This window comes from Dipteris shenzhenensis, chromosome 23 (genome assembly GCF_047967505.1).
Source record: "Dipteris shenzhenensis isolate YYH24624 ecotype China chromosome 23, Dip_SZ_1.0, whole genome shotgun sequence".
In the NCBI taxonomy this organism is placed as follows: domain Eukaryota; kingdom Viridiplantae; phylum Streptophyta; class Polypodiopsida; order Gleicheniales; family Dipteridaceae; genus Dipteris; species Dipteris shenzhenensis.
In genome coordinates, this window is record NC_141618.1 from 36,814,921 (window position 1) to 36,840,578 (window position 25,658).

General features: G+C 39.5%; 1 protein-coding gene across 2 annotated transcripts; it reads right to left on the bottom strand.

The window, feature by feature from the left end:
- Nucleotides 1-7,783: 7,783 nt before the first annotated feature.
- Nucleotides 7,784-25,331, bottom strand: LOC147887327 (MADS-box transcription factor 23-like). Of its 2 annotated transcripts, none has more exons than XM_087394214.1 (8): nt 24,791-25,331; nt 21,338-21,416; nt 9,143-9,204; nt 8,875-8,974; nt 8,704-8,745; nt 8,562-8,603; nt 8,316-8,415; nt 7,784-8,233 (listed from the first exon to the last, which is right to left on the bottom strand). In XM_087394214.1, the coding sequence occupies exons 1-8, from the start codon at nt 25,135-25,137 to the stop codon at nt 8,229-8,231; spliced, it is 777 nt and encodes a 258-aa protein (XP_087250340.1). In that variant the 5' UTR covers nt 25,138-25,331; the 3' UTR covers nt 7,784-8,228. The 2 variants fall into 2 exon arrangements, with proteins under 2 accessions (XP_087250340.1, XP_087250339.1); XM_087394213.1 differs by having other exon boundaries at nt 7,785-8,233; nt 8,316-8,478.
- Nucleotides 25,332-25,658: the final 327 nt, after the last annotated feature.

Below are 25,658 nucleotides of genomic sequence, written 5' to 3' on the forward strand. Positions count from 1 at the left end.
CCGCTCAACCACCCCTCCATAGTCAGCTGCTTGCCTCGTACGAAGATTGATAGGTGCATTCCTATGCAGGTAGCACCAAATGGAGCACTTCAATCCATGCTCCAAGGACAAGGTCGTACCTCAAGACCGTATCCACATTGATGACCTCCTTGAGGATGACACTGTCCACATTGGTCTCCACCCTAGAGCCCCATATACTCAAGCCACCCCCTCTGTGCCCATCCTCAAATCTCGACCTAAGCTATTGCCCACCCTCAAGAGACCATGTCCTTTGTCGTCGTCGACTCCTCATCCTTGTGGGAAGGGCGCATTGAAGCCCTTCAGTTTTGAAGTGCATCCCAATATCAGATAGCGGGCGATTACAGCAACATGTCAGCTGAGCAGCTCTCCCGCATTGATCAGATGGAGCTCCAGCTATTTGATGCGATGGTCCAGCTGCCATGGATGGCACGAACGATTCTACAAAGAGGGTAGGAACATGCCTCCTAGCTCTCATCTACTCTCCTCTAGGCACAACTTTTCGCGTGCGACAGCCACACACTAATGGTTGCCGCAAGGCCAAAGAGGTGGAACTCTCCATCACAAACCTCAAAGATGAGCTTTCTGGCAATGAATCCCGAGTCTAAACCCTCATGGACAAGTTGGGCAAGACAGAATCTCACCTCCGCACTACAGAAAAACAAAGGGCACAAGCCAAGGAGCAGCAAGCCAGACTTCGGGAGAGATACAATAGGTAGATGCAGACCCTCCAGGATCTCTTGGAATAGGATCATGCACTAATCATTACCATGCAAGCGGAAAACGAATGCCTACATATCTCTAGCCACCCAAAGGAATCTGTGTTGGAAGACCGGACGGGTTCTAGATATACCGAGAGGTCTCAACCCAATTAGCCACATACACTCTACCCCCATGCACTATCCCCCAAACACTAAAAATTCCCTTCGACGCTCTTCGTTTGCAAAACCTAATCTTCCACTTAGACCTAGCCGCCCCCTTCCTCCCAATGCACTCTAAACAATCCTCTGTCTCACAATCCCGAACACTGCCACCCTATTCTCGCCATGTCATACTTCTCTCTCGATCTTCAGCCCACTTGCCTCTCCCTTCTTCGTCCCTCTGAGCTTCAAACCCTTGCTACCCACCCTATCCTTCCAAACGTGGTGTCAGGTCAACACGGAGTTTACAACCTACCTCACAAAATGATGACGTGATCCAACTCGGCAAGCTTGATGAATGCAACCCATGGGTCTACACTCCCAACGGCCTCCAAGCTGATATCAACTAGATGCGGACCGATAGCCGGGCCTCAGCAGTCCAAACAAGGGCATCTAGTTGCATACTTCTCCAACACCTACCATCCCCTTGGCATTATCCTCTGTACAACCGGGTGCTACAAGCTCTCCAAGAATCTCTCAAGTCCTTATTCAGCAAATGTGAAACAATCCACGTAGCATATCCCAAAGAAGTTGCTGAGGAGGAGGGGCAGGAAGCCATATCAATTTTCAACTACACCATCCGACCCGCAAAAATCCCAAATCTACCTCTTACTGATCTCACCCAACCACCCATCCCGCCCTACCCCCACTTCCCTATAGAAACCTCCCCGGGTACTCCCGACAATGTTAAATTACATGGTGCAGTGGAATAGAAACTGAACAAAGAATAGAGAGTACACAACAAACTAAAGACGAACAAGATTTTCCTTCAATACTGATGTAGTACAGATGATGGCTCCGTCCACCCGTATGCTCCCACAGTGGAGCTTAGGTGGCAATCTAGACAGATGCTAGGTGAAGAGCTACTAGCTAGAAGATCTCTGCTGGAAGATCTGATCTGGTACAATGGACTGGGAGGTTGCCTCTTTATAGCTATGAGGGTGGTAGTCGAATAAATGTAGTCGGTAGAACTGACCAGTCAACCTAGTCGGTGAAGCTGACCAATCAACATAGTTGGTTAAACTGACTAGTCATCCATGGAATATTTATGAAATATTCCCTATACCATCGCCTCAGGGACTCTCGTCCCCGAACCCCCACCAAAGGCACTGCTAGCTCCCTTGGGACCCCCCAATTGGGTGCCAGCTAGCCCCCAGGCCCTAGCAAGAAAAGGGGCTCCCACACAATCACCTTTCTACCATCAACGATCTCATTGATAGACCTTGTCTAACATACAAGTCACAATCCATCCAGTGTCCCGGGATCACACATGGCTTCTCCTCATATGGGGGCCTTACAACTTGAGCACCTTGGATCACTGGTGGTTACCAGGAGGGTGGGGCATTGAGCACATCTAACACCCCCCCTCAATGTCCACCCGTAGGTAAACTACCTTCTCAGCCCAATGCCGAGTCTCTAAAGATGACCTTGAAGCTGATCCTTCCTGAGTACCTTGGTGAAGATATCTGCTCCATTTTGCTCTGTTGGACATGACCAATTTCACTATCCCTCCCTCGATCAAATCATGCACACAATGATATTGAATCTCTATATGTTTTGTGTGTGCATAAAACACTGGATTTTTAGCAATGGCCATGCAACTTTGATTGTCGCACCTCAGCACAGTTGCCCCATCCTCTTGCACTCCCATGTGCTATAAGATCCTCCTCAGCCACACTGCTTCACAAGTAGTAAAACATGCTGCCTTGTACTCAACCTCAATAGAAGACAATGTCACTGTTGATTGTTTCTTACTGATCCAAGAGAAGATACCTGAACCTAAAGAGAAACAATATCTAGAAATGGATTTCTGGAATCAACATCTCCAACCCAATCTGAGTCACAATGAACAACCAAGGAAGTGCCTGTACCATAAGAGATGCTATAATCAAGAGTGCCCTTCACATACGTGAGCACCCGCACCCTACATTCCAATAATTTTCCTGGGGCTTATTAGAGAGCCTACTCAAAACGCCAACAAGAAAACTGATGTCCGATCTGGTGTTGCATAGATAGCTGAGACTGCCGACCAACTTCCTGTAGCTCCTGATGTTTACTGGTGGTGAAGCATCCTCCATAGGTGTAGCTATCTCCTTGCACTCGGACATACCAAATGCCTTCAAGATCTCCCTTGCATATTTCTGCTAAGAGATGAAGATCTTGCCTAGCTCTTGCCAGACTTTAATCCCCAAATAGTGGTGCATCAAGCCCAAGTCTATCATCTGAAACTCTGTGCTCAATGCCTTTCTAGTCTACTAGATCATGTCTTCATAGTCACCTGTAATAAGAAGATCATCCACATATAGAACAATAATAGCATATTTTCCACCTTTCCTATACACATACAAGTTAGCATCTGAGGCACATCTTTTGAAGTTTAATTTATGAAAGAATTTGTCTATTTGTTGTTGGTACCATGCTCTTGGGGCCTATTTTAGCCTGTACAGAGCCTTCTTTAGCTTACATACCTTGTTCTCAGAATGGGGGGCCTCAAAACTAGATGGCTGAGCCACGTACACCTCCTCATTGAGGTCACCATTCAAGAATGCTAATTTAACATCCATTTGATAAACTGGCCACTTTTTATGAGGAGCCACCGATAGTACTGTGTGAATAGTGGTCATTCTACTAGTCGGAGTGAAAGATTCTTGGAAATCAAACCCTTCAACCTGCAAAAATCCTTGTGCAACCAATCTGGCTTTGTACTTTTTTAAAGTCCCGTTGACCTTGTACTTTACCTTCCAAACCCACTTGGTGCCAATAACCTTTCTGTTAGGTGATCGATCTACCAACTCCCAAGTTTCATTCTTCAGGATGCTATCATATTCTACTTGCATAGCGTTTTTCCAATCTCGGTCCGCAAGTGCTTCCTCCAAAGTCACAGGCTCCTTTACTTCTGCAATAACCTCAGACATCAAGGCCATATCGACTATGTGAGCAGAAGCCCTCCTTTTCTCCTCAATTCTCTAAGAATGCCTTGGTCCATCTACATGCTGCTCAACAAACATAGGCATCTGGTTATCATGGTCATGGAGCTGCCTTACCCATCGTGGCAATGGCTTTTCCGCTGGTGTAATAATAGGTTGGTGACTTATACCTTCATTATCTGATATTTTATCCTCCTTTATAGCTCCTGGGATAGGTCCATAATGAATTACCTCTTTGCTTAATGATGAAGTAGAAGAGCTCTTCTCTACCTCCACTGCATGTGGCTGCACCCTGAACACCACATCGCGGCTCGCTACGATCTTCTTTGCCTCTCGATCATATAACTTATAGGCTTCCTTCTCATCACAATAGCCTAGGAAGATACATTTGGTACTTTTTGGTTGTAGCTTGTTTCTCTCTTTGTCTGGTACATGCACATAGCATTCACACCCAAACGTTCTGAAGTGGGAGACATATGGCTTCTTACCACTGTAAGCCTCATGTGGTTTTTTACCTTTGAGTGCCTTAGTATAGTTGCGATAAAGGATGTAAACCATAGTATTGATAGCTTCAGCCCAAAAGTGGTTTGGCAGTTGAGCACCTTTCAACATACACCTCCCCATCTCCATGGTGGTCTCTATTCACAGCGTTCAACAACCGAATTTTGCTGAGGCATATTTGGTGTCGTCGTTTGTTGCTTGATCCCTTTGTTCTTACAAAAATCTCCAAACTCTGTAGAAACAAACTCACCACCACCATCCACCGATCTGATTTTCTTCACTTTTCTCCCTGTTTCATTTTCAACAAGTACACAAAGAAAGTACACCCACATCTTCCTACTATAGTCATCGACAATCAATAAAAAATAGAAAGATCCCCCCAAGGCCTGTGTAGGCATCTTACTGTATAAGTCAACATGCACTATTTCCAGAGGAGCGTTTGCTCTATTCTTGCTTTCTTGTGCAAATGCCTTTCTTTGTTGGTTGCCCATCATGCAAGCTTCACATGGTTCTTTGATTTCTGCTACTGCATGTAAGTGAGCAACCATACCTTGCTTCTGCATCTCCTTTAGCACTGTAAATCCGATGTGGCTGAATCTTTCATGCCAAAGTCTGCTTGTGCCCACTCCAGCGATAGCTGTAAGAGCACTTAGCTCATACAGGTTATTCCTCCTTACTCCTGTGCCAACAAGATTGCCAACACTATCCCGAATTTTTGCTCCTGTCTTATTGAACCTCACCTCATGGTCAAGGTCAGTTATGGAAGCATCAACCGTCTCATTGATAGACCTCATCTAACATGCAAGTCACGATCCATCTAGTGTCCCAGGCTCACACATGGCTTCTCCTCATATGGGGGGCCTTACAACTTGAGCACCTTGGACACTGGTGGTTACCAGGAGGGTGGAACATTGAGCAAATCTAATATGCAATGCCTCCAATATAAGCTCTGCATAGCACGAGACCTCACAGTCCATCTCCTCCAATGCCCGTGTCAACCTCTTGAAAGAAGCATGCAACACGCTTCTCAAGCCGGTGAATTTTGTACATACGTCCATGGACATGTTGCCCAGAGGGACTGCTGAAGAGGAACCCATGCCTATGGATGATGACAACATCCCTCCAACACCCCCCTCCTCCCCGCCTGAAGATGTTCAGTGGAGACCCGATCTGCAGTGCTTCCAAGATATGCCGGACAACGCATTAATGCATCACTAGAAGAAGCAGCTCAAAGGCTCTTGCTTCCACCTCTACGAAATCATGAAAGTTCGCCCCCTTACCTAGTTTATTACCTAGTCCCTCTATGACTCACGATGGGCCCATCCAAAGCACACACGTGATGGATACCACCTCGCTCTTGACGCTCGTCCCCCTCATCGACTTTGACATTGACCTTCAACCTCACTAGTGCATTTATTTTTAAAGAAGGAATAGTTTGATGCTACTATCAAAGTGCACACGTCGATGAATGGATCCACCCCTTGTACATGCCCATGGAATGCCGCTATACATGGGTCCACTTCCGTGAGCTCTAACAGAAGGACCCCAATCTTTTGTACAAGTTCGTGAAGTACAATTTTTCCAAGAAAGTGACCCAAGAGGAATTTTTCTTCCGCCTCCAATCATTCAATGACACCTACGGCTCTGTTCTTGAACCTACGATCCTTGCAACGGGATCCACTTCAACTACCTCATCCTCTTACTACTCTGTGATCTCCCAGCGCACAATCGACCAATTAACAACAAGCTCCGTAATCTCAACAACCAAATTGTCTTCAACTCCAACATCAGTCCCTCTCAATTCCAAGACCTCCGCCTCTAACTTCGAGTCCGCAATCTCCATGGCCATCAAATTCGCACTTACGAGGATATGCATGCCACCTTCCACTCACAATTCACTCAAATCACCCCCCGCTAATTAGATTGCTATGCAATCCTCCAGATGGTCCTCTTCACCCACCTCCAACACGACTGATCCGAGGACTGCTCAGCAACAAGACGAGGGGCATGTTAACAGTCACACCCAAATGCACGTACAACCTCTGAATGCATGGTAAAGAGTGATTAGAGGTGATTACTCTTCATGATAATGCATGGTGATGAGTGATTAGAAGTGATTACGCTTCATGATTTACTTTAACAACATCCATGGATGGAGAACAATTACGAGCCTCACCATCCAAGTTTTGAGCCTTACATCCGATTTTTGAGCCGCGAATGGCTTAGAACAAAGGCAAGCACCAAAACCTGATGAGGTGAGGTTAACACAAGCACTATTTGAGACCCGAGTAGAAGCACCTCCTAATGCTAAGATTGTCCCAAACACCCTGGTAGGAGAACCTCCTAATTCTCGAATTGTCCTAAGCGCTATTATATGGTTAACACAATGCTATTTTCCACACATGAAAAAGCGTAACAATAAGAGCTGCAATGAAAAAGAAAAGAAAAGGATAGAGAAGATGCCTTGTCACCCTATGGACCCAAGAGCCATATATCAATCAAGTTTCAACATCAAGCTAGGTTTAATGCCCAACATCATCACACAATGTGGATGTCTGTTAATGAAAACATATACTTAAAGGGTGGATTACCCTATTGTAAATCTTACCTGAGTTATCAGTTAATTGAATCTATGCATTACTGCAGGTCAGTTGTCCCATGTGTTGAGTTGCAAACTCCACAATGGAATGAGCTTTGCATCGTTTTAATAAATGCCTTGTACTTCCATTGTCTTTTTTTTTTCTTGTTTCTTTCTCTTCTATCTATCTATTCTGAGTTGACATCATCTATTTGTATGCTGAACACAACTCATGACTATTGGATTTAATACAAACACACTCTCGACATGTTGGATAATAAACACAAGAAAATGCCATTAATATAGAGCACACCACAACGCTAATTATACTTTAGTTTAGTGGAAAAGAATGAATCATAGACACCCCATTAGGGTTAGGTCTTGGATTAGGGTTTTAAACCTTGTGCCTTTTAGCACTCTTGGTGTTAGTCCTATGCACAACATGAACACAAAATTGTGAAATGAATCCTCATCATAGTTTTCTATGTGTTAAATGGAATAGCCTTAATGCCTAAACATTTCACAAACTAATTTGGTCTTATGGAAATATTACCCAGCAAACACACTAAACATTGTATCGCCATGTAGGAGAGTTGAAAAGGATTTAGGTCCAATAGTTAATAAGCATGAAATCAAGAAAGAGAGGAGGATGAAGCATTTAGGTAGAATCAACGTTTAAGAATAACATACATATTTGTACTAATATTTTCTCACTTTCAGTTAAAGTAAAAGCGTTATTGTAGACAAATATTTTGCAAAACAATGTAGTAGCGATTCCCAATTACAAGAATGACAAAAAAAGCTTCCCAAAAAAGAGACATCTCACTATGATAGCATGCATCAGATGGAAACAAAAGTAGCTACACACTTTTTGCAATCAAGCAATCTCAAATTGGATGTAGATGAAGCTCGTGCTAGCCAAGGGCCTTAATAGTTGGCAAAGTCCCTTATGCTCGCGATTGCTACTCATCCACTATGGCTCCCAAGAAACTCTCTCATTCTTCAAGCGAGCATATTGAAGCAATACCACAATGCCACAAATTGTGGAGCAAGATGGTGTACAACCATGGTTAAGGTGCATAATTGTGATTTTTAAGTTTTGATTGTAAACTATTCAATTCAATACAATAACATTAATATAGTTTCACTTTATCAAATAAAGTCTTTCTAAGTTATGTACAAATAAAAATCTCTAAAGTTTGTCTTTAATTTCCTCAATGCTCAAAGCTAGGGCTAAGGCAAGAGCCATGGATGAGAGGGATCTCCTACCTCAACATTCGAGCGTTAACCTGCTAGGAAAATGTTTGAATGCTTAGATCCTCAGAGTGAAGTGAAAAAGAACACACCAAAGAGGGGCATACATGATATAACCTGAGAAATTAGACCCAAGTTGTAGTGTGGTCTCGTTAGGGCTGATGCTTGATTCCACCGAGGCCTTTGGTCCGCACCACGCCTTTAAACTTGAAGACTCCTGAGCATTTTGATAGTTGTTTTCGATTATCGTATTTCCTTGCATCGTGTACATGTTTGAAAGCTTCAAGCCATCAAAACTAGTACTTAGACAAAAGAAACAATTCATCTAATTGGAAATCAAAATGAAACCATCATAGAGACTACCTTTACTCTCATCACCTCATTTTGTTGCATAATCAGATATCCCTGAAGAAAATATGTAGAAGAGGTACCATCAGACGACAAAGAAGTCATGCAATCACGCGTACACAGTTGTGTATAAACATTTATACTCTGAATGACGCACCCTTTTACGAAGCTCTTGTGTTTGTTCCACCAGCAATTGAGTCTGGAAAGATGTTTGACATGAATTATAACGGAACTCTTGTTGCAATTCTACATGAACTGAGGAAAGCTGTAAGATTGAGCTGCACTTAGGAATAACGAATCTGAGAGCTGTTCAAGCTAAAGCTCTTACCTTTCTTGCCCGAACGCGGTTTAATCCTGTGTCCAACTGGTTTTCTAACGTTTGTAAGTCCTCGACTGACATTCCAGCGAGATTTTCGCCCATCAAGTGCCTGTACCATTAACACTAATGTCCTTTGCCTCAACATCAACATTGTTCAAGCAAAAGATGTTACAAAGTACTACTTCAAGGGCGTAAGCTATTGGGAGTTTACACGTCGGGAAATAAAACAAGTCAATCAATAATGATGTCGATCAAGAACTTGGCACCTCGGCTACACCTTTCTGCGTTTTGCAGGAACGCCAATTGCTCCTTCATTCTGGCAGCCTCATGTCTCCAGCACTGCAGTACCAACAATTATGAGAGATCCTTCAAGTGGATTTGGCCTCGGCATGATCAATTCCAAGAGAGAGAAATAAATATATATTACATACATCTATGCATGCATGCATGATGAGTCGGATTTCTTACAAAATTGTGTTGTTATGAATGCACATACACACGCACACTCTCTCAGACGAACACACCTCGAGAAACAAGATTTCGAGAGGTGATATGCTTCGCTCTTTCTATCATGGAAACGTTGGGTCTTCTCCTCTCGAGCTATTTAGAAAAGGCCTAGGTGCACTTAAATAAGAGGGACAAAGAGATTGACAAAGATTGGTGTGTGTAGAGTTGTAATCAGATCATATATTGATGGGCAGACACTTTCATTCTCGTCTCCACTAAGGGATAGCTGGGTGATAGACTAATATATTAACGAGGGACCCTTCATTCTCATCTCCTCTAAGGGCTTTTGGAGAGTAGCTGGGTGATATATTAACAGGGACGATTGTAGCAATATGGGGCCCTTAGTCTAAATCGATGAATGAAAGCCCTTAGATTAAAATCAGTTAGTCGCAGCCTTGACAAGCCTCCCTCTTCACAAATTACAAAGCCTCCCTCTTCACAAATTACAATGCTTCTTACGGCTATTGTAATTTCTCTCCCTGCTCCAGGGATCCTACATGCACCACATCTAGGTATCTCTCTCTGCCTGCTGTCTATGGCTCTTCGCTCGTGTTCATCACTTGGCCTTCCGGCAAGGCGATTTTTTCTCAATTAGAGATTTCTGTTTGTGACCGAATAGATCCTATAGTTCCACCACTTCCTTGGATCTATAGAGCTAATCCTCTGCATAAACACCGACGATAACATGAACAGAATTCGGGGCAATTCCAATCTGTCCTTGATTGCTTCTACGGATCACAATTTTGATCTTTCATTCTTCATCGAATTTCACTCAATAAAAGCATGCCTAACGCGACAATCGATCACGCAAGTTCCCTCTCAAGTTTAACCTCGCTCCAAATTCGATGCATTTGCACGTCAGATGCGTCTCTGCAGAGCACAATCACTCTGATGCGTTGTTGTTTTGCTCCAATTCGCAAGAAAAACCACCAATTTGGCATTGCAGACAGCGATTCTTAATATTTTTATTCCGCAAATCGCAATTGCTCATAGCAATATCTCGCATTTGCAAAATCCCAAGGATTGCCGACTTGCAAACAGGTGTCCCTGCAATGATTTTCTTAGTCTCGTTTCACTCCCAAAATCCAAGCTATTTTCAAACGTGGAAATAGACACTCTCGATCATGTAAGTGCCCCTTGCGTAGCACTGTGGAGCCTCACTCGAGAGTTTCTAGTGCGATAAGATTCTATCCCCATATAAATTCTTACCTATCCACTCGAGAGTTTCTAGTGCGATGAGATTCTATCCCCATATAAATTCTTACCTATCCATGGATTGTAGTTGTTAAAGATCTTTGCCATGTCACACAAAAATGACTGGTTCTACCACCACTGAGCGTATATCCAGGCTGCATGTAATTGGCCATAGAGGGTGTGGAACAAACAAAATGCTGCAGATTGGATCACTTGACTACAAGCGATCAGTTCTAAGTTCTGAGCTTTCTATTCTTCCCACTCCGTGGCTTGTCCACGGATTTCTCAGAGATTTCTCACTAGTGATACTTTAACCATGGCTTTCCATGTGCCATGTGTGCATCTACTGGCTATAGTTTAACTTGTACGGCTCCCTCCTGCGTAGCCTTCTTATACGCTCATGCTTGCTAGTTGTGCCCACGCCCTCCTGCTCTCTCGGTCATGGATTGTCACTGCACTGATACCAAATGTGAAGAACAGGACTTCTGAGGAATGCGAATGTGTGCAAACTTTGACATGGTATCAGAGGTAAGTGCTTGTGCTGACTCTAAGCATAGAAGGGGTTGCAACAAGAGGCACACGTGCCTACAGCACTGCCCCCAAGTGGTTGAGTACTAAACTGTCGTCGTTCCCCTTTCAAAGGGCTTCCAAAATAGTATCTTTCTAGTAGCTAGAGCTCTGCCCCTAACGGGACAGTGCTAACAAAGACAAGTACAAGGTACGTATTGGAGTTTGTGCTTGTCTATGCATGCTTTGCACGTGGTAATATATTGGATTAGTCCCACGTATGGAATTGTGAGTGATGGTAGTAACCCATAAGATGGTTAGATCATCATTTAGAGTATTTAGCATATGGTCCCTTTGGATTAACTTGATAGATAGTGTGATGGCACAATTATAGCTTCATTGTCATGTGTGCTTAGCTAACTAGATTATAGGATTTTCACATAGTATCACAACTTGGTTATAGGCTGATCTTGGGCACATTAGACACAATCAAGCATAAGGGAGCATGATGGGGATCAAGACTTGCAAGACTAACACGTGGCAATGATTGGTGTCGGTTAGTCCCACATGCAGAGTTGTAGTGAGTTGAGGATCCCATATATTAATTGTAGTCCCTATCATTCCTATCTCGTTTCATCCCTCTTGAGAGAAGTTAAGTGGTAGATCGTGATGGTCTTACTACATATGGCTCTCTTTATGCCTTTTGTGCATTTATCTTGCTACATATGGCTCTCACATAAAACTTCTGCATTTGCTAGATGGTAATTTGAAATCTGACTGGTATCAAAGGTAAGAGGTTGGACAACACCTAGCAAGGCATATGGAACTTATATGATTGTGACTACTTGTGGAATCCATATAAGATGGGCAAGTCCTCATCGGTTGCTTGGCAAACTGGTATGATAGCAATGCTACGTCTCTGAAGTGGCTTGGCAAAGTGCTATGATGGCAACTTGTACTTACCTAACTGGTTTTGCAATATTTTTTACAAAGATGGTGTCTTGATTTAGAATACATCTCCATCTAAGAAAATGGCATGAGCTTATGCAAGCATGGTGCCAAATAATTGGTGAAATGAATGGGGCATGCTACTTGGGATGGATCTATAGTCCTAGCTTCAACCACTAAATTGCATCTAGTGTAGAGAATATACAACAACCATAAGTACATCTTGGAACATTGAGATTCCCGAAGTTACTCTATGGACAAGCTTGATAATACCCACTACGGTGGGGCAAGATTGCACTACTACATTGAACATCCTTGTGCTAAGGAATATGAGCTACTGATCACTTAAGAAGAATACCGTACTGCATATCTTACTTTTCTTTTGTTAGATTTGGGCATGTCTTTTATATATACTGTATTCATAAGGACTAGCTAAAGTTATAGTGGATTCTTAGAACATGAACTACATTAACCAACTTTCTAACTTGCAACCAAAATGATAGCTAAAAATTTGAGATTTTTCTTAAAAATAGAATTTTATATCCTCTCTTAGGAATTGAGTCATGTCTTATGATGGTTTGTTCCTATAGGCACTCTCTAAGATAGCCAAATTTCAAGAACATCTAAAAGTGATTTCCTTTCTAGCATATATGTCTATGATGATTTTTTTACCTATCGTGTAAAGGAATTCTAATAGGGAATCCAAGAAATGATCTGAGAACCCTCATCCAATGGTAGCCCAACACTACTGAATCATAAGAAAAAACTAGATCATGAGTTGCCACTCTAAAGGGAAAGCAAGTACAACCTTCAAACCCTATGAAGAAATGAATTAATTTTCAAATTTTGTAAATTTTGATTATTCAACACATTGCCATGTTCTATCATGTTATGCATTGAAATTTTCCAGGCGTTGATTAGTAGCATATAGACTTCATTTGAATATGAAACGTTCATACATGGCATGGTAGGACCAATAGTGGAGTGTATGGACAATAAATTTATGAAATTGTAAACCTAGGCATCAAACTCATACTAGATCACCTTTGACTTGAAATTAATGCTTACACTCGTAGTAACATTTTTGGTTAGGTATGTTTTGACAATTAACTATGTCAATTGCTATGATTTCATACCATATGATTATGTATTAAATCAAAACGATGATGTAAAACTTGTCTAATCTTGATATATAGAATAAACTTATTAAAGCCAAAAACCATGTGGAATAACCTTGAAACTGAGATGCTATGAAAAAACACAATTGGTGTAGACATAATTAATAATGAAACATATGATCTTTGACAAGGCTTTGTGAAAGCTTGGCCATTGAAAAAATAAAGGATGAGCATGAAGTATAGAGTATACACAACCCAAATTCTGATGCTATCACTAATTTTGGTTTTGGCACTTGATAAAGTAGATTACTTTCAACTCATTTTGTGTTCTATTTTATTTAGATATCTTATTTTATCCATCAACCCAAATAGCATGACACATATACTATACTTAACCAGACATGTTTATAAGAATTGAATGTCAATAAATTAGATATTCTTAATCATATACTTTGATTGTCGACTCTCTTGCTTCATCCATGAACTAAGAAGCATTTAGATATGCATAATATAGAGAGATAAGTACAATCGTATTGCAATATAGATTGGCAATTGAAGATAGTGGCGCTAATCAATTGTCATCATGGTCTTATCACCATGATAAATCATCTTATAATGTGAGAATTGTTTCTTTGAACACATTTGGTCTGATATATTAATTATATCTCCATTTAAGAACACAAAAGTTAGAGTATGTTGTTTGTTGATGAGTGGAATAAATAGCCTATAATCTATTTCCACCTTTTTTTAATGGTAAAAAAGGAAAATCTAAAGGATTTCCGAGAAAGGTGAGTACACGGTTGTTGCTTGACATAGATTTATTTAGCAAACCTCTAATTATTGATTCAGCTCCTTGAGATCTTGCAAATAAGGCATTTTGTCTTCTCTGACCCTTGCACATGTGAGGCATCATGGTTTTGAATGTGCCTCAGTCCCGATCGACATCAATTTACAAATTTTCCATTTTGTTAGCCTAACCCTGGTATGCATCTTGCAAATTCTATATCTTAGTTTGTGATCAAATTAGGGTTGATGTTCTAGAGTTTCAGTTCAACAAGGTCTTCGACTTTCATGTTTTTTTTCATTCTCTCCTTTCGTTGCATGATTTGTACGTCTTATAAGGATCTCCATCTATCCATTTAATGGATGACCTTAGGCAATTCAAGGACTAGTGACTCTATGACATTTTACTTATGCGCATGGCAGGCTACAACTAGGTAACCAATCAGAGGCACCACATTCATTCAAAACATGTCGTTTCTTAGATTGTATGAGGCTAACGGCCAATGGTGGAGCTGAGATTGGCACTTTCTTGCTTAACATGGAACTCGATGATTTATTTGTAGGCTCTTTCGTTACCACTATATCAAATTATGCTGAGTCCCAAGATGAGTGCTTGTGCTACCTAGTAGAGCTATATATAGCTCGCCCTAACTCAACCTAGTCCTCACCTATAGATATTATGTCTATGATGCATGAATACACTCACTACTTCTGGGAGAAATCTTGTCTCACTCCTTTCTCCCTCTTCTTCTAGCATGGTATCAGAGCTAGGACTTCCTCTCTCATAGAACATCGACTTTTGTATATGATGCTTTTTACCAAATCTGCCCACGCTGCGTTGCATAATAGGCTTGTTGCAAAACTTTTAAGACCCATGAGGGTATTCTGTTGCAAGATGGAAAAGATATGGATCACTCTCTGATTTTGGCTATACCAAACACCTAACATGAGGGTATTCCATTGTGAGATAAAAAAGATATAGCTCGCTCTCTAATTTTGATCATACCATACAGGTACTGCCTCCATCATAGCACATCAACTTTTGCATATGATGATTTTTGCCAAATTTGCCTGCGCAACATTGTAGAACATGCCTGTTCCAAGAATTTTAAGATCCAACATGAGGGTATTTCAATGCGAGATGTAAAAGACATGGCTTGCTCACTTGATTTTGGCTATCGTAGACAAGCATTGCCTCGATCATAGCAACTGAAAATGAAATTCGACATCGGAATTAGGTTTGCGATTGATGGATTTACAACTAGGTGCATGTTTTCTCTTCATCAAATTTGCTTTTATGTATTGTTGAATATTTTCATGCCTTCTTAGTGAAAATCTTAAGATTGTTTTATATTTTTTGGCAAGAAAGAATTTTACCAAACGCTACTTTAGGAAAGCTCTTATTATAATCATAGACTTTTGTAACAAGACAACAATATGCTGCATGTAGCCTCATTATGTAGCATCTGCATCTTTAATGTTACTTATATACATGTGATTATGCCTTCATACTTGTCCTTCATAATATACATGGATTTATTGAGATTATGGCGATTTCTATATCAGTACATATGGTTATTACTCTATACTTGATCTTTCCAACAAAAGTCATATCTGGTAATACAATGATAGGAGTGAGCCATGGGATTGATGATCTAACTTAAGCCCTTCTCGCAAGTTTTAGTTCACATCTTAAGACTCAAGCAATACATGGTTTGATATAGCCAAGGAGTTCATCCATCTTAGACTTTTTTTTTTTGTAAAACTTCAAACTTTTGAGTTTCTCATACACTTGTTCCTTCATCCTCCTAGATGTGAATCAGATAATCATTAGACGTAAGTCGTATAATCAAGTATATTATCATTAGTTTATTGAATATAGTGATCCTACTCTTACATAGATATTGCCTTTAGCACAATAACACTATCAAACATCAATCGTATATATCAACATGTGGCTTGCAATTGGCCTCGTGATTTATTTGTATGGATTACATTCTGGTGTGTGTATAGATGTGTATTGACTACCACATCCTTTCAACATTAATGACGTAGGATGTGATACACTATACCGTGCTAAGGTTTCCTTCTGAGTCTGCACATACAACTTTGAAGATCTCTTTTGACTATGTCATTAATCTGAACTAGACAAAGAAGAGTCCATCTTTTCTCGTATAATATACTTTTATCTCACGGTTTTCTCTAAGATAAACATGATATTATTACCTTGTCATACTCAAGATAAGTTGGTCATGTACTCTTTCAAGTGCGCTTTTATCATTCGTGCTATGTTAATCATGGATTTCTCAAAGATAATCATGATACTTGGATTGGTGAAGATGTAGATTTATGGTCATATTATGTTTGGTATTCTCGGATGTTTTGTATTTCTGGATCCTCGGATGTTTTGTATTCCTAGATGCCTAGATGTTTTGTATTCCCAAATGCCCGGATGTTTTGTGTTCTCGGATTCCCAGATGTTTTGTATTTCTAGATGTCTGGATGTTTTGTATTCTCGGATAACTGGATGTTTGGTATTCCCAGATGCCCGTATGTGTTGTGTTCCCGGATGATCATTGCCTAAGAGCAATTATCACCACTGTACACTTTGATTCCCGAAGATGACAAGTTTTCAGTTTACTTTTGGCCAAAAGATCATATTTTCAATAGAGCTCACTAGAAGCGGCTCGCTTGATGGGTAGTTCAATGCAATGGTTCTATATGGAAAATAAACTCTCTACCGCTACAACGCCATTGTCTCCTCTATGGTATTCCTAGATGTTTGGTATTTCCAGATGATCATTTTGCTGAAATTCCTGGTACAGTTGTATCTTGGGATACTCTACTAAAGGTTTAAATGAAGCAGTTCCAATTGATTCCTTTAGCATTGAGTATATGCCACATGATTTTCGGCCTTCTTGGTTCCTACTTTTCAGCTTGGATTAGGCAGAGATTCCTGTTTCATGTTTCTTCAAAAGGTTGAACAAATGTCTACCACAACAATATTGGATTTGGAGGGCAACACTTTGGATCCATCCCCTTAGGTAATTATAGTATTGATCGAAGTCTATTCATTTCCTTTTATTATTGGAAGATGAATCATCTTGATCGGGCGAGACTTGACATGGTAGTGACCACAAGACTTAATGAGGTAGCAATGGCTGTTTTCTGAGATTGGTCACTCTATGCAATCCGGCACTCCTTTACAGTGTAAAATCCTTATGAAAGGTCTTCTAGCATTTCAAAAACAAGCTCAGTATCTTTACAATATGTATTGTATCATGACACACAAACTGCATTGTATCACGATGCACTTTACAATTAACACTGTATACATCTCGAGTTATACATCTACATTGTACCATGATGCACTTCACCAAGTGCATATATATCTACATTGTACCACAATGCACTTCACAGTCTGAACTTTATATATCTTAAATAAGGTCTATGACCACTATTATACCTTCTAATTGGATATTTATATAGTGGCTTGGGTTTCTCCCTTATACGTTCCAAGGGTTAGTTCATCGGCAACTAGAGGGCCTAGTTTGAGTGAGGAAGTTAGAGCTATATATAGCTTTCCCTAAATCAACCTAGTACTCAGCTATAAAACCATCACAAATTATGCTTTCCTTTGGTGAATCGTCCTCACTATGCAAGAAGACTTGAACTGGAACTTCTTCACACCCCTTGTGTGCTCAAAATGGGCTGTCATGACCAAGGCACCATGCTATTGAGGAGCTTTTATTGCAATGCATGGAAAGTTTAGTATAAGGTAGAGACCTAAAGTACTATTTTCTCGTCATATGCATTCAGACTCTTAGCCACTAGGGAGTGTGGAATGTTACTAGAACTCTAGGCTAGAACTCTTCTTCAACATGACACTCTCAAAAATGAAAGTATATCTTAAGAAATTTTTCTTGGAATTGAATAGATGATAAGCTCTAGGTAGCCTTGTGAAATGTCGCTTACTAAAGAGAAGATAGCGCGAAAACTTCCTGAATTTATTCCTTTATTATGGCACTAACTTTCCTAGCTCAATGTGATTGTGCCATCAAGGTTATAATTCTTATTTTTTGACTTCTTGTAGTACTTGAAAAAGGATACAAGACCATGTCTCAAAAAAAGCATCTTCCATCTATCAGATAGGGTGAGCAGGTATAGGTTTAGTATTCAAGGGAACGGTCGTAGGCTGATTGTACCTATTCTATTAGAACATGGACTTGATCTGGACTAAGAGTTGACTATTTAATGATAATTTGTTTTTACTCATGTTGTGTGTGTGTGGGGGGGGGGGCAGCTCTAGGGAAGGTATTAATGTGCATGCCAAGTGGGCAAAAATGTAGCGGGCGAGGGGGGGGGGTGAGGGGGGGTTTAATAAATATTCTGGAAAGGCGGGCAGTTTAGGTGGCTCTAGGGAAAGCTTTAATCTGAGTGCTATTTGGAGAAAAGATAGAGGATTTAAAAATGCAGTGGGGGGGGTTCTTTTTAAAATAATTAGAAAAAAAATAAAAAAGGGAGGGAGTAAAGGAAAGATAAATTAGGACAAGATAACTAATTAAATGAAAATATAGGAAAATTTGGAAAAAAGGGTTAAATAATGGAAGTGTGTAAGTGTGTGTGTGTGTGTGTAAGTTTTTTACAAAAGGGGAATTGATATTTCTCATAACAATTATGTTTATCACCATCATTGTGATAGGGACGTAGTGGATTTTTCAAAGGAGATACAAGGCAAAATTAGGGGGGTTTTTCCTTACCAAAAGAAGGGATGTGTGTGTGTGTGTTGCTTTCAAGTTATTTCTATGTAGGCTTAGAAGAAGATTTCTATTCAATACATAGAGGAATTCATATTGCAAAGTATCTTATTAACATAGACAGGACATAAAGGTATACAACATAACAAATGATGTTGCTAATTAGAAGAGGTTTTATTGGCACCTCAATTTATTCATATGTGATAAACAATCATAACAAACCCCAAAAAACTTTGTGCAATTATGGACTTGTATGTGAGGAGACTTAAGCCCCCCCCCCCTCACTCTCTCTCACACACACACACACACACACACACACACATTAAACATTATACACAACTCTTGCTTTCATAGATCTATTTAACCTATGCAACTTACAGTGTAGATTGTCTTTCTAATTTGAAATTAGGCACATATGTCTTTGGTTTTATCCAAAATAACATTCATGTTTTGACATTGCAACTTTCCTTGCCATATGCCACTACCCAGTTGATATATTTTCTTGGGGACACTTGTTGCAATGCTAAGACAAGCTTCTTGTGCCACATGTTGCCACTATTGCTTTGTTTTAATACACATAACATTTACTAGGTAAGACTTTTTTTATATATTATGATAACATCGAGTATTCATTATTGGCCCAAATAAACTATTCTTCTTGCTCCACTCGCATTTAGATATATTTAATGGAAATCATAGAATTTACTTGAGATCAAACACTAATATTTATCGAGGAATGGGAGTTGGGTTGAAAAAGAAAATCACCAGCTACCTATCAAAATTGATGGCTTTTGATCAAAATGCAATAGAGCTGTACCAACAAAATCCTAAAATATAGATAAAAAATAATATCTATTATAGATATAGGTATTTTCATTTGTATAAACAGAATGTAAAGCTAACAATGATTCTTAAACATTAAAAAAAGGCCTCTAACATTATCTATTACAGAGTCAGGGATGTTGAAAAGTTTTCAAATGTTGTTAAAATGAGGATATAGAACTAGCCAACTCTAACAGTATTGGGAAATATCGAGTAATTTAATGAAAAATTACAACTATACTCATAGAGAGCTATAGTTTTGAAAAAAATCTGGGAATGTGACTAGATATATAAACACACCCATTCATTTGGACAATCCTTGGTAGCTCAACCAATGAAACAATATTTGTATGTATTTCCAAAGTCTAAATGTTTTAGTCTCGAAGAGAATTAAATCTTCCTAAGAGGGATTCCAAATCTTCCATAAAGTTTTCATATAATATACCCCCATGTGACCATACAAGTCACGATTAGAATTTTAGACAATGCCATATAAGATTCAAATTTGAAGTTTGAAGGAAAAAATAGAACTCTAATACATCTTGTACAAAGCTATATCAATATACATACTAGTAAAAAGCTCATACTGAGGAGATTCTTAAAGTAAAAAGTCTGACAAACCGAGTAATTGTAACTATAGAATGGCCATGGCCACCAAAATTTGCCTCCAAAGTGCCTATTAACTTTTATCAACATTGCATTACATGTACATAAATATCATTCAACTAATAATCAATAAGATATCATCACATCTTTGGACATGAAGCTCGGACCTCAAAATCTATTATTTGATTTTCATTGCAAATTGTGATAATGATTTTAAGATAGATTTTTTGAGTGCTTCAACTTGAAGCAACACTGCTTCAGTGACATTTCTTTATCTAACATATTGAATTAGCTTTTCTCTTAACAAGTGCTAGCTACTTTTTATCTCTTTTTTTTGTTATGACTATTTCATAAGTTGCTAAGTTTGGGTGACCAATTTTAAAGGCTTTTATCTTCTTTATTAAATGCTAAAACTTTGACCTTGTGTTAGGCAACTATTGAGTGCACATTCGGGAACTTTATGAAATGCTTCCTAAAATGTCTCATGTAGATGAGAATTTTAAATTCCAATATGGAAAATAAAACATTAGAACTTTATGGTTCATTTCACATTATGTAGAGCCTATTCATATAAATCAATACTTTTGAGGCATATATGATATAGTGATATGTATAACCACATAATATAACTTCGTTATTGAAAATAATAGAGGTTAATGTCCCATGAAGTTAGGACATGTATTATGAACTAGTTGTGGTTCTCTATACAAATACTTAGACTTATCATGAAAGGAGAGTGTAGATATTTTATAAGAACTTGGTGTGTCCTAGTACTATCCTCCCCAACTCTCTCTCTCTCTCTCTCTCTCTCTCTCTCTCTCTCTTCTTTATTTGCACTACATGAAGACTAACAAAGAATGCAACCGATTCTTTCTAAAATGCTATAATCCTAGCTCTAGCTAAAATTTCATATAATCTACTATAAGGAAGTAAGTTTTAAGGCTGATAGAAATTTATTATCTAATATGAATCTTTAAATGTACATATTTTTTTTAATTTAGTAATAATGTAATAAAATCTACCTTTATGACCTATTAAACTGAAGATAAGGAGAAGAGTTCATTTTGAAAAGTTGCAAAATATCTAATATGATAGAATCAATGTTAGAACATATGTACAAATATTTTTTCCCTCTTTAATAAAATTGTGTTTCATGTTGTCTATGAAAAAATAAAGATAAACCATGAACATTTATTTTGAAATACAATTAGAAACTATATGAATATTTACCTCATGATCTTGTGTTGCAATACCGTAATCTTGAATTCCCAAGCCAGTTTTTTTATATCTTTCAAGTACTTTCTTCATGCTACAAACAAAAACAACCATTAGATATTTTTTTACTCTCTCTCTCTCTCTCTCTCACACACACACACACACACACACATACACACACACACACACACTTTGTAACTCTTTTCCTTTGCTACTGTTGATATCTACCTTACATTATATATTATCTTTAATCCATGAGCTCCATCAAAGGTCTATCAAAACCATTAGATATTTTTTCATTCTCTCTCTCTCTCTCTCTCTACACTTACTTTGTAACTCTTTTCCTTTTCTACTGTTGATATCTAGCTTACATTATATATTATCTTTTATCCATAAGGTATATCAAAGCTCTATCAAAATAAGATTACTAAATTTAGCCAAAATGAAATTATTTTTTATTTCTTATTTTGTTTTCTTAATTGAATGCAAGAATGAATTTTTTCTATAGGTAGTATGATGATATGCTTTAACATTTCAAATCAAGTCACCATGGCAATGCATTGATGAAAAATTCATACAAGACATGTAAGGATAAATCTTGTAAAATGTTGGAAAGTGGTGGTTCACAAATTTCAAGAGCTTATAATATAATATTTTGTTCCTATTTTCCCATATAGGAAACAACACCTAGCTACTAAAATCACTTAAACTTCATTTATATAGAAGCCATCCATAAATTCTTTGAGAGAGCTACACTGTTGTGACCAAAACTTATAAATCTAGCAAGCAGTAGTTTTTAAAAGTACACATTACCAAGCTAGTCCATTATTTTCATGTCATAGCTTGAATGTCAAATGGTTAAACATTTTTTTAAAAAATCCTTGAACGTATAAAACTACTTGAAGAAGCATGTGACATATCTCAAGACATCCCAAGGTTTGAATTTTCATCCAGAAAAAAGTTGTATGATGACATAAGCATTACATGCGAATGAAAATTTGGTACTTGAACCAAATCATCAACATTTTTCTATGGAACATGCAGAAACAACGTATGCATCCCTCATGACGAATAGATACTACACAATCATAGCTGAAGTTATGGACATAAATTGGTTTCCCATTGAACATTTTTTCTAATGCCATTGAGAAACAAAGTGCAAGTATAATATGGAAGGGAAAAGGGTAGGGGAAGGCAATGATTAAGATAACTTGAAGGAGTTGATGGATGATCAAGGAAAGGAGCATAGTAATGAGGGGAGGTCCCCTGTGTGTGCTACACGATTGCAGGGGAGTCCCCTCTATAAGCTACATGGTTGCAAGGGGATGCCCAGATTATTATTCCTTCTTCAAAAAGTAGATCTATATATTATGCAACACCTTCACTAATATAAAAGTTGAAACACCTTTGCCAATATAAAAGTTATGGATAGGATGGTAAGCCTTCCGGGAGGAGGTTATGGAATCTATTCTCTATGCCTCCCACTTTGAATATCTAAACATCAAACCCCTCTTTTATGATTTCACAAAAAAGATGGATGAAATCTACGCTACCTTGGGCCAAAAGACATAATTTGTCCTTTCAAATAAGGTCAAACACTTTGATTAGTAAGAGCAAAGAAGTTAAATAGGTCTATAAATATTGATTAATTCATAAAAAGGGTTACCAAAGATAGAACCAATGTGCATCATAAAACCTAGAAGAAAGCCTATAGGATGCATTAATCAATAACAATAGCACAAAAACCATATAGACACATACATACATACATACATATGTGTGTCCGTACCTTAGTGACTCCCACCAAAAAGAGCTCTTCTAAAACTAGTAACTCGAAGAATTCAAAAATCAAGAGACGTGGAATTAGCTACCATGTCTGTCCTTAAGCACTCCTCTAGACTAACTAATTGAATTTGTGTTGATTAAGAATTAGAGTTGGTTTGAAAATGTGTGCTTACCTTGTTTGAAATGCATTCAAGGTTGTATTTTAGACATTTTACTCAATGATCAAATAAATGAATAGGCTGATCGCTCTTGGTTTCCATGTGAGTGGGTGTTATAGGCATGGTTAACTCTTTTGTGAAACCTTATCCCCCACGACTCCATGGTCCATATGAACATGCTCATCACTCTTGGTTTGCATGTGGGTGTTATAAACATGGTTCTCTCTTTCTTGGTTTGCATGTGGGAGATCCTAAGCGAGTCTAAGCACAATCCATCTATGTAAGGAGGGTGTCCTTTGGGCATGGAGGAATGTGATCTTAGATTTTATCATTGCACTCTTCACAATTTCTAATATTCTAGTGGCAATAGGAGCTCTAGCAATGCCAATATATCAGTGTGCCAAGCAGCTCCAAAAGTTGGCATCGAAGAGATCAAGAATGAAGGGGCACTTTTCTAAGAGAGAAGCCGTAGGAATGCAGGCAATGGTTGACAGGTCATGAGCCGCTTTAAAATTCAACCTCTTCTCCACTAGAAAAGTATGAGGGGAGGTAGCCGGCGGTATAAATTTACATGGTGATGCGATAGTTTGAATGTGCACTAAGGAGTTGGCAGCACGGAGGGGGGCAAGCGTTGACGACATGGCAGTGGTGAGGATGTGGAACATGATAGCTGGCAACGTCTGACTTGCCTCGAGCATCCCATTGCTCACAGACATTCAGCTCTGCCCACTACAGTGTACTGTTTGCTCTGCGTTTTCTTATCCGCGGAGTGCTAAGTGTCATGTTTTTTTTGCTTGCCCCAAGGGGGGTAGACTACAGTGTGGCCCATGCTTGTTTTTAAAAAGGGAAAATTGAGGCTTTTATTTACTGCAAAAATATATTTTTATGATTGGGCTAAGTTGCACTTGCTATTTGTATCCCTTGAAATCGATTGGGCTAAGTTGCAAGTGCTATTTGTATGCCTTGAAATCCTTAATCTTGCTATTGAAATCCTTTATCTTTTTCTCCCCCCTTGCCTCTCTCTCTCCCTCTCTCTCCTCCTCCTCCTCCTCCTCCTCCTCCTCCTCTCTCTCTCTGTCTCTCAGCTTTCAATTCACCCCACTATCTGGGGCTGGCCACATGAATGAAATTCATGTTCTTCCCTTGTTCAGTTTTAGAATCTAGAAAGTTACTTTTCTAGTTGTTTTTTAGCCTTGTAATGGGAAGGTAGATTCATTTTCCACCCGGACATGACCATGTCCACAATCAGTCATCAATCAAACCAACAACTGCCACGTGTTATCACTGGGGTAACAACTCTCTCATTCTATCAATTCTCCAGGTTCATAATCGTTGATGGGCGAGAAAGAATGAAGTAGGTGTTGCACTCTCATCACAGAGGTAGATGTCTGACGTCATTGTGAGGCGATACACATGTCCTGGAATTTGATCTTTCAACAGCTCTACTTTTCAAAGGAAAAACATTGGCCGAATTTGAGTACCATAATCAAAGCAGCTGCGAGAAAATGGCCGACTTTGTTCGTACCTGGAGCTGGCGAACTCATAAAGTCTTCCAGTGGTGGAGAAGATGATGAGGCCTACTTCAGCATCGCAGAGAACCGACAATTCGTGAGCCTTCTTCAGCAACCCGTTTCTGCGCTTGGAGAAAGTCACTTGCCTGCTGGGGGTACTCTCGATCCTCCGGATCTGTATTTTGCCGCGGGCCACCGGAAACCCCTGCTTGAGCGGGTGCTGGGCCGGGATGAGCTTGTGGTTGCCGTTGGGCTGAGGAGGGTCGTGAAGCAAGGAGGAAGTGGCATGGTTGATGTCGTCCGGATCTTGGACGACGGCGGGGGGGTGGGAGATGGGAGGCGGAGGAAGGTATTCTGTCATGGGACGGAAGATGAGGAGCTACGGTGATGAAGCATGAACGACAGTTGGAAAGCTGAAGATATGGGTGGCTATAGGCTTCGGCGAATTCAACTATTTAACGTGTTTGAAGAAGCATGAACTGTCGACAGTTCGAAAGCTCAAGATATTAATTAGTGGGGGGGTCGCTCCCCTGCCCTAGCATTTGTCAAATGGGTCCTCTTTTGGCCCACGGGAGGCCTTATTGAAGGCGAAGGGGATTCACAAGCGAAAATGGCCATTTTTGTTTTTTTTTTTTCACTATTTTTTCTTGCTATTTTTCTCCTCCACATTTTAAGGGCCTCTCTCGTTCTCTCTCTTTCTCCCTCATCCCTTTCAATTCATCATCTCCACCCTCTTTCGCTATTTGGATCTCCGACAGGCCTTATGAATGATTTATTATCATTCACATTGTTTTTTTCTCGTGAATGGAAATATTTATTAAAACAAATATCTACAACAAGACTACAGCTTCCTTGGAGGGTAGGCATGAGACTTTGTTACCC

What these genes read in the sequence shown, in the direction of transcription:
- LOC147887327 (XM_087394213.1), bottom strand. Translation starts at nt 25,137, where the DNA reads ATGACAGAATACCTTCCTCCGCCTCCCATCTCCCACCCCCCCGCCGTC. An exon ending in TATGAGTTCGCCAGCTCCAG is followed by an intron (nt 21,417 to 24,790) that starts GTACGAACAAAG and finishes TTTTGTTTGTAG; the next exon opens with CATGAAGAAAGTACTTGAAA. An exon ending in TTCCTGCAAAACGCAGAAAG is followed by an intron (nt 8,975 to 9,142) that starts GTGTAGCCGAGG and finishes TTAATGGTACAG; the next exon opens with GCACTTGATGGGCGAAAATC.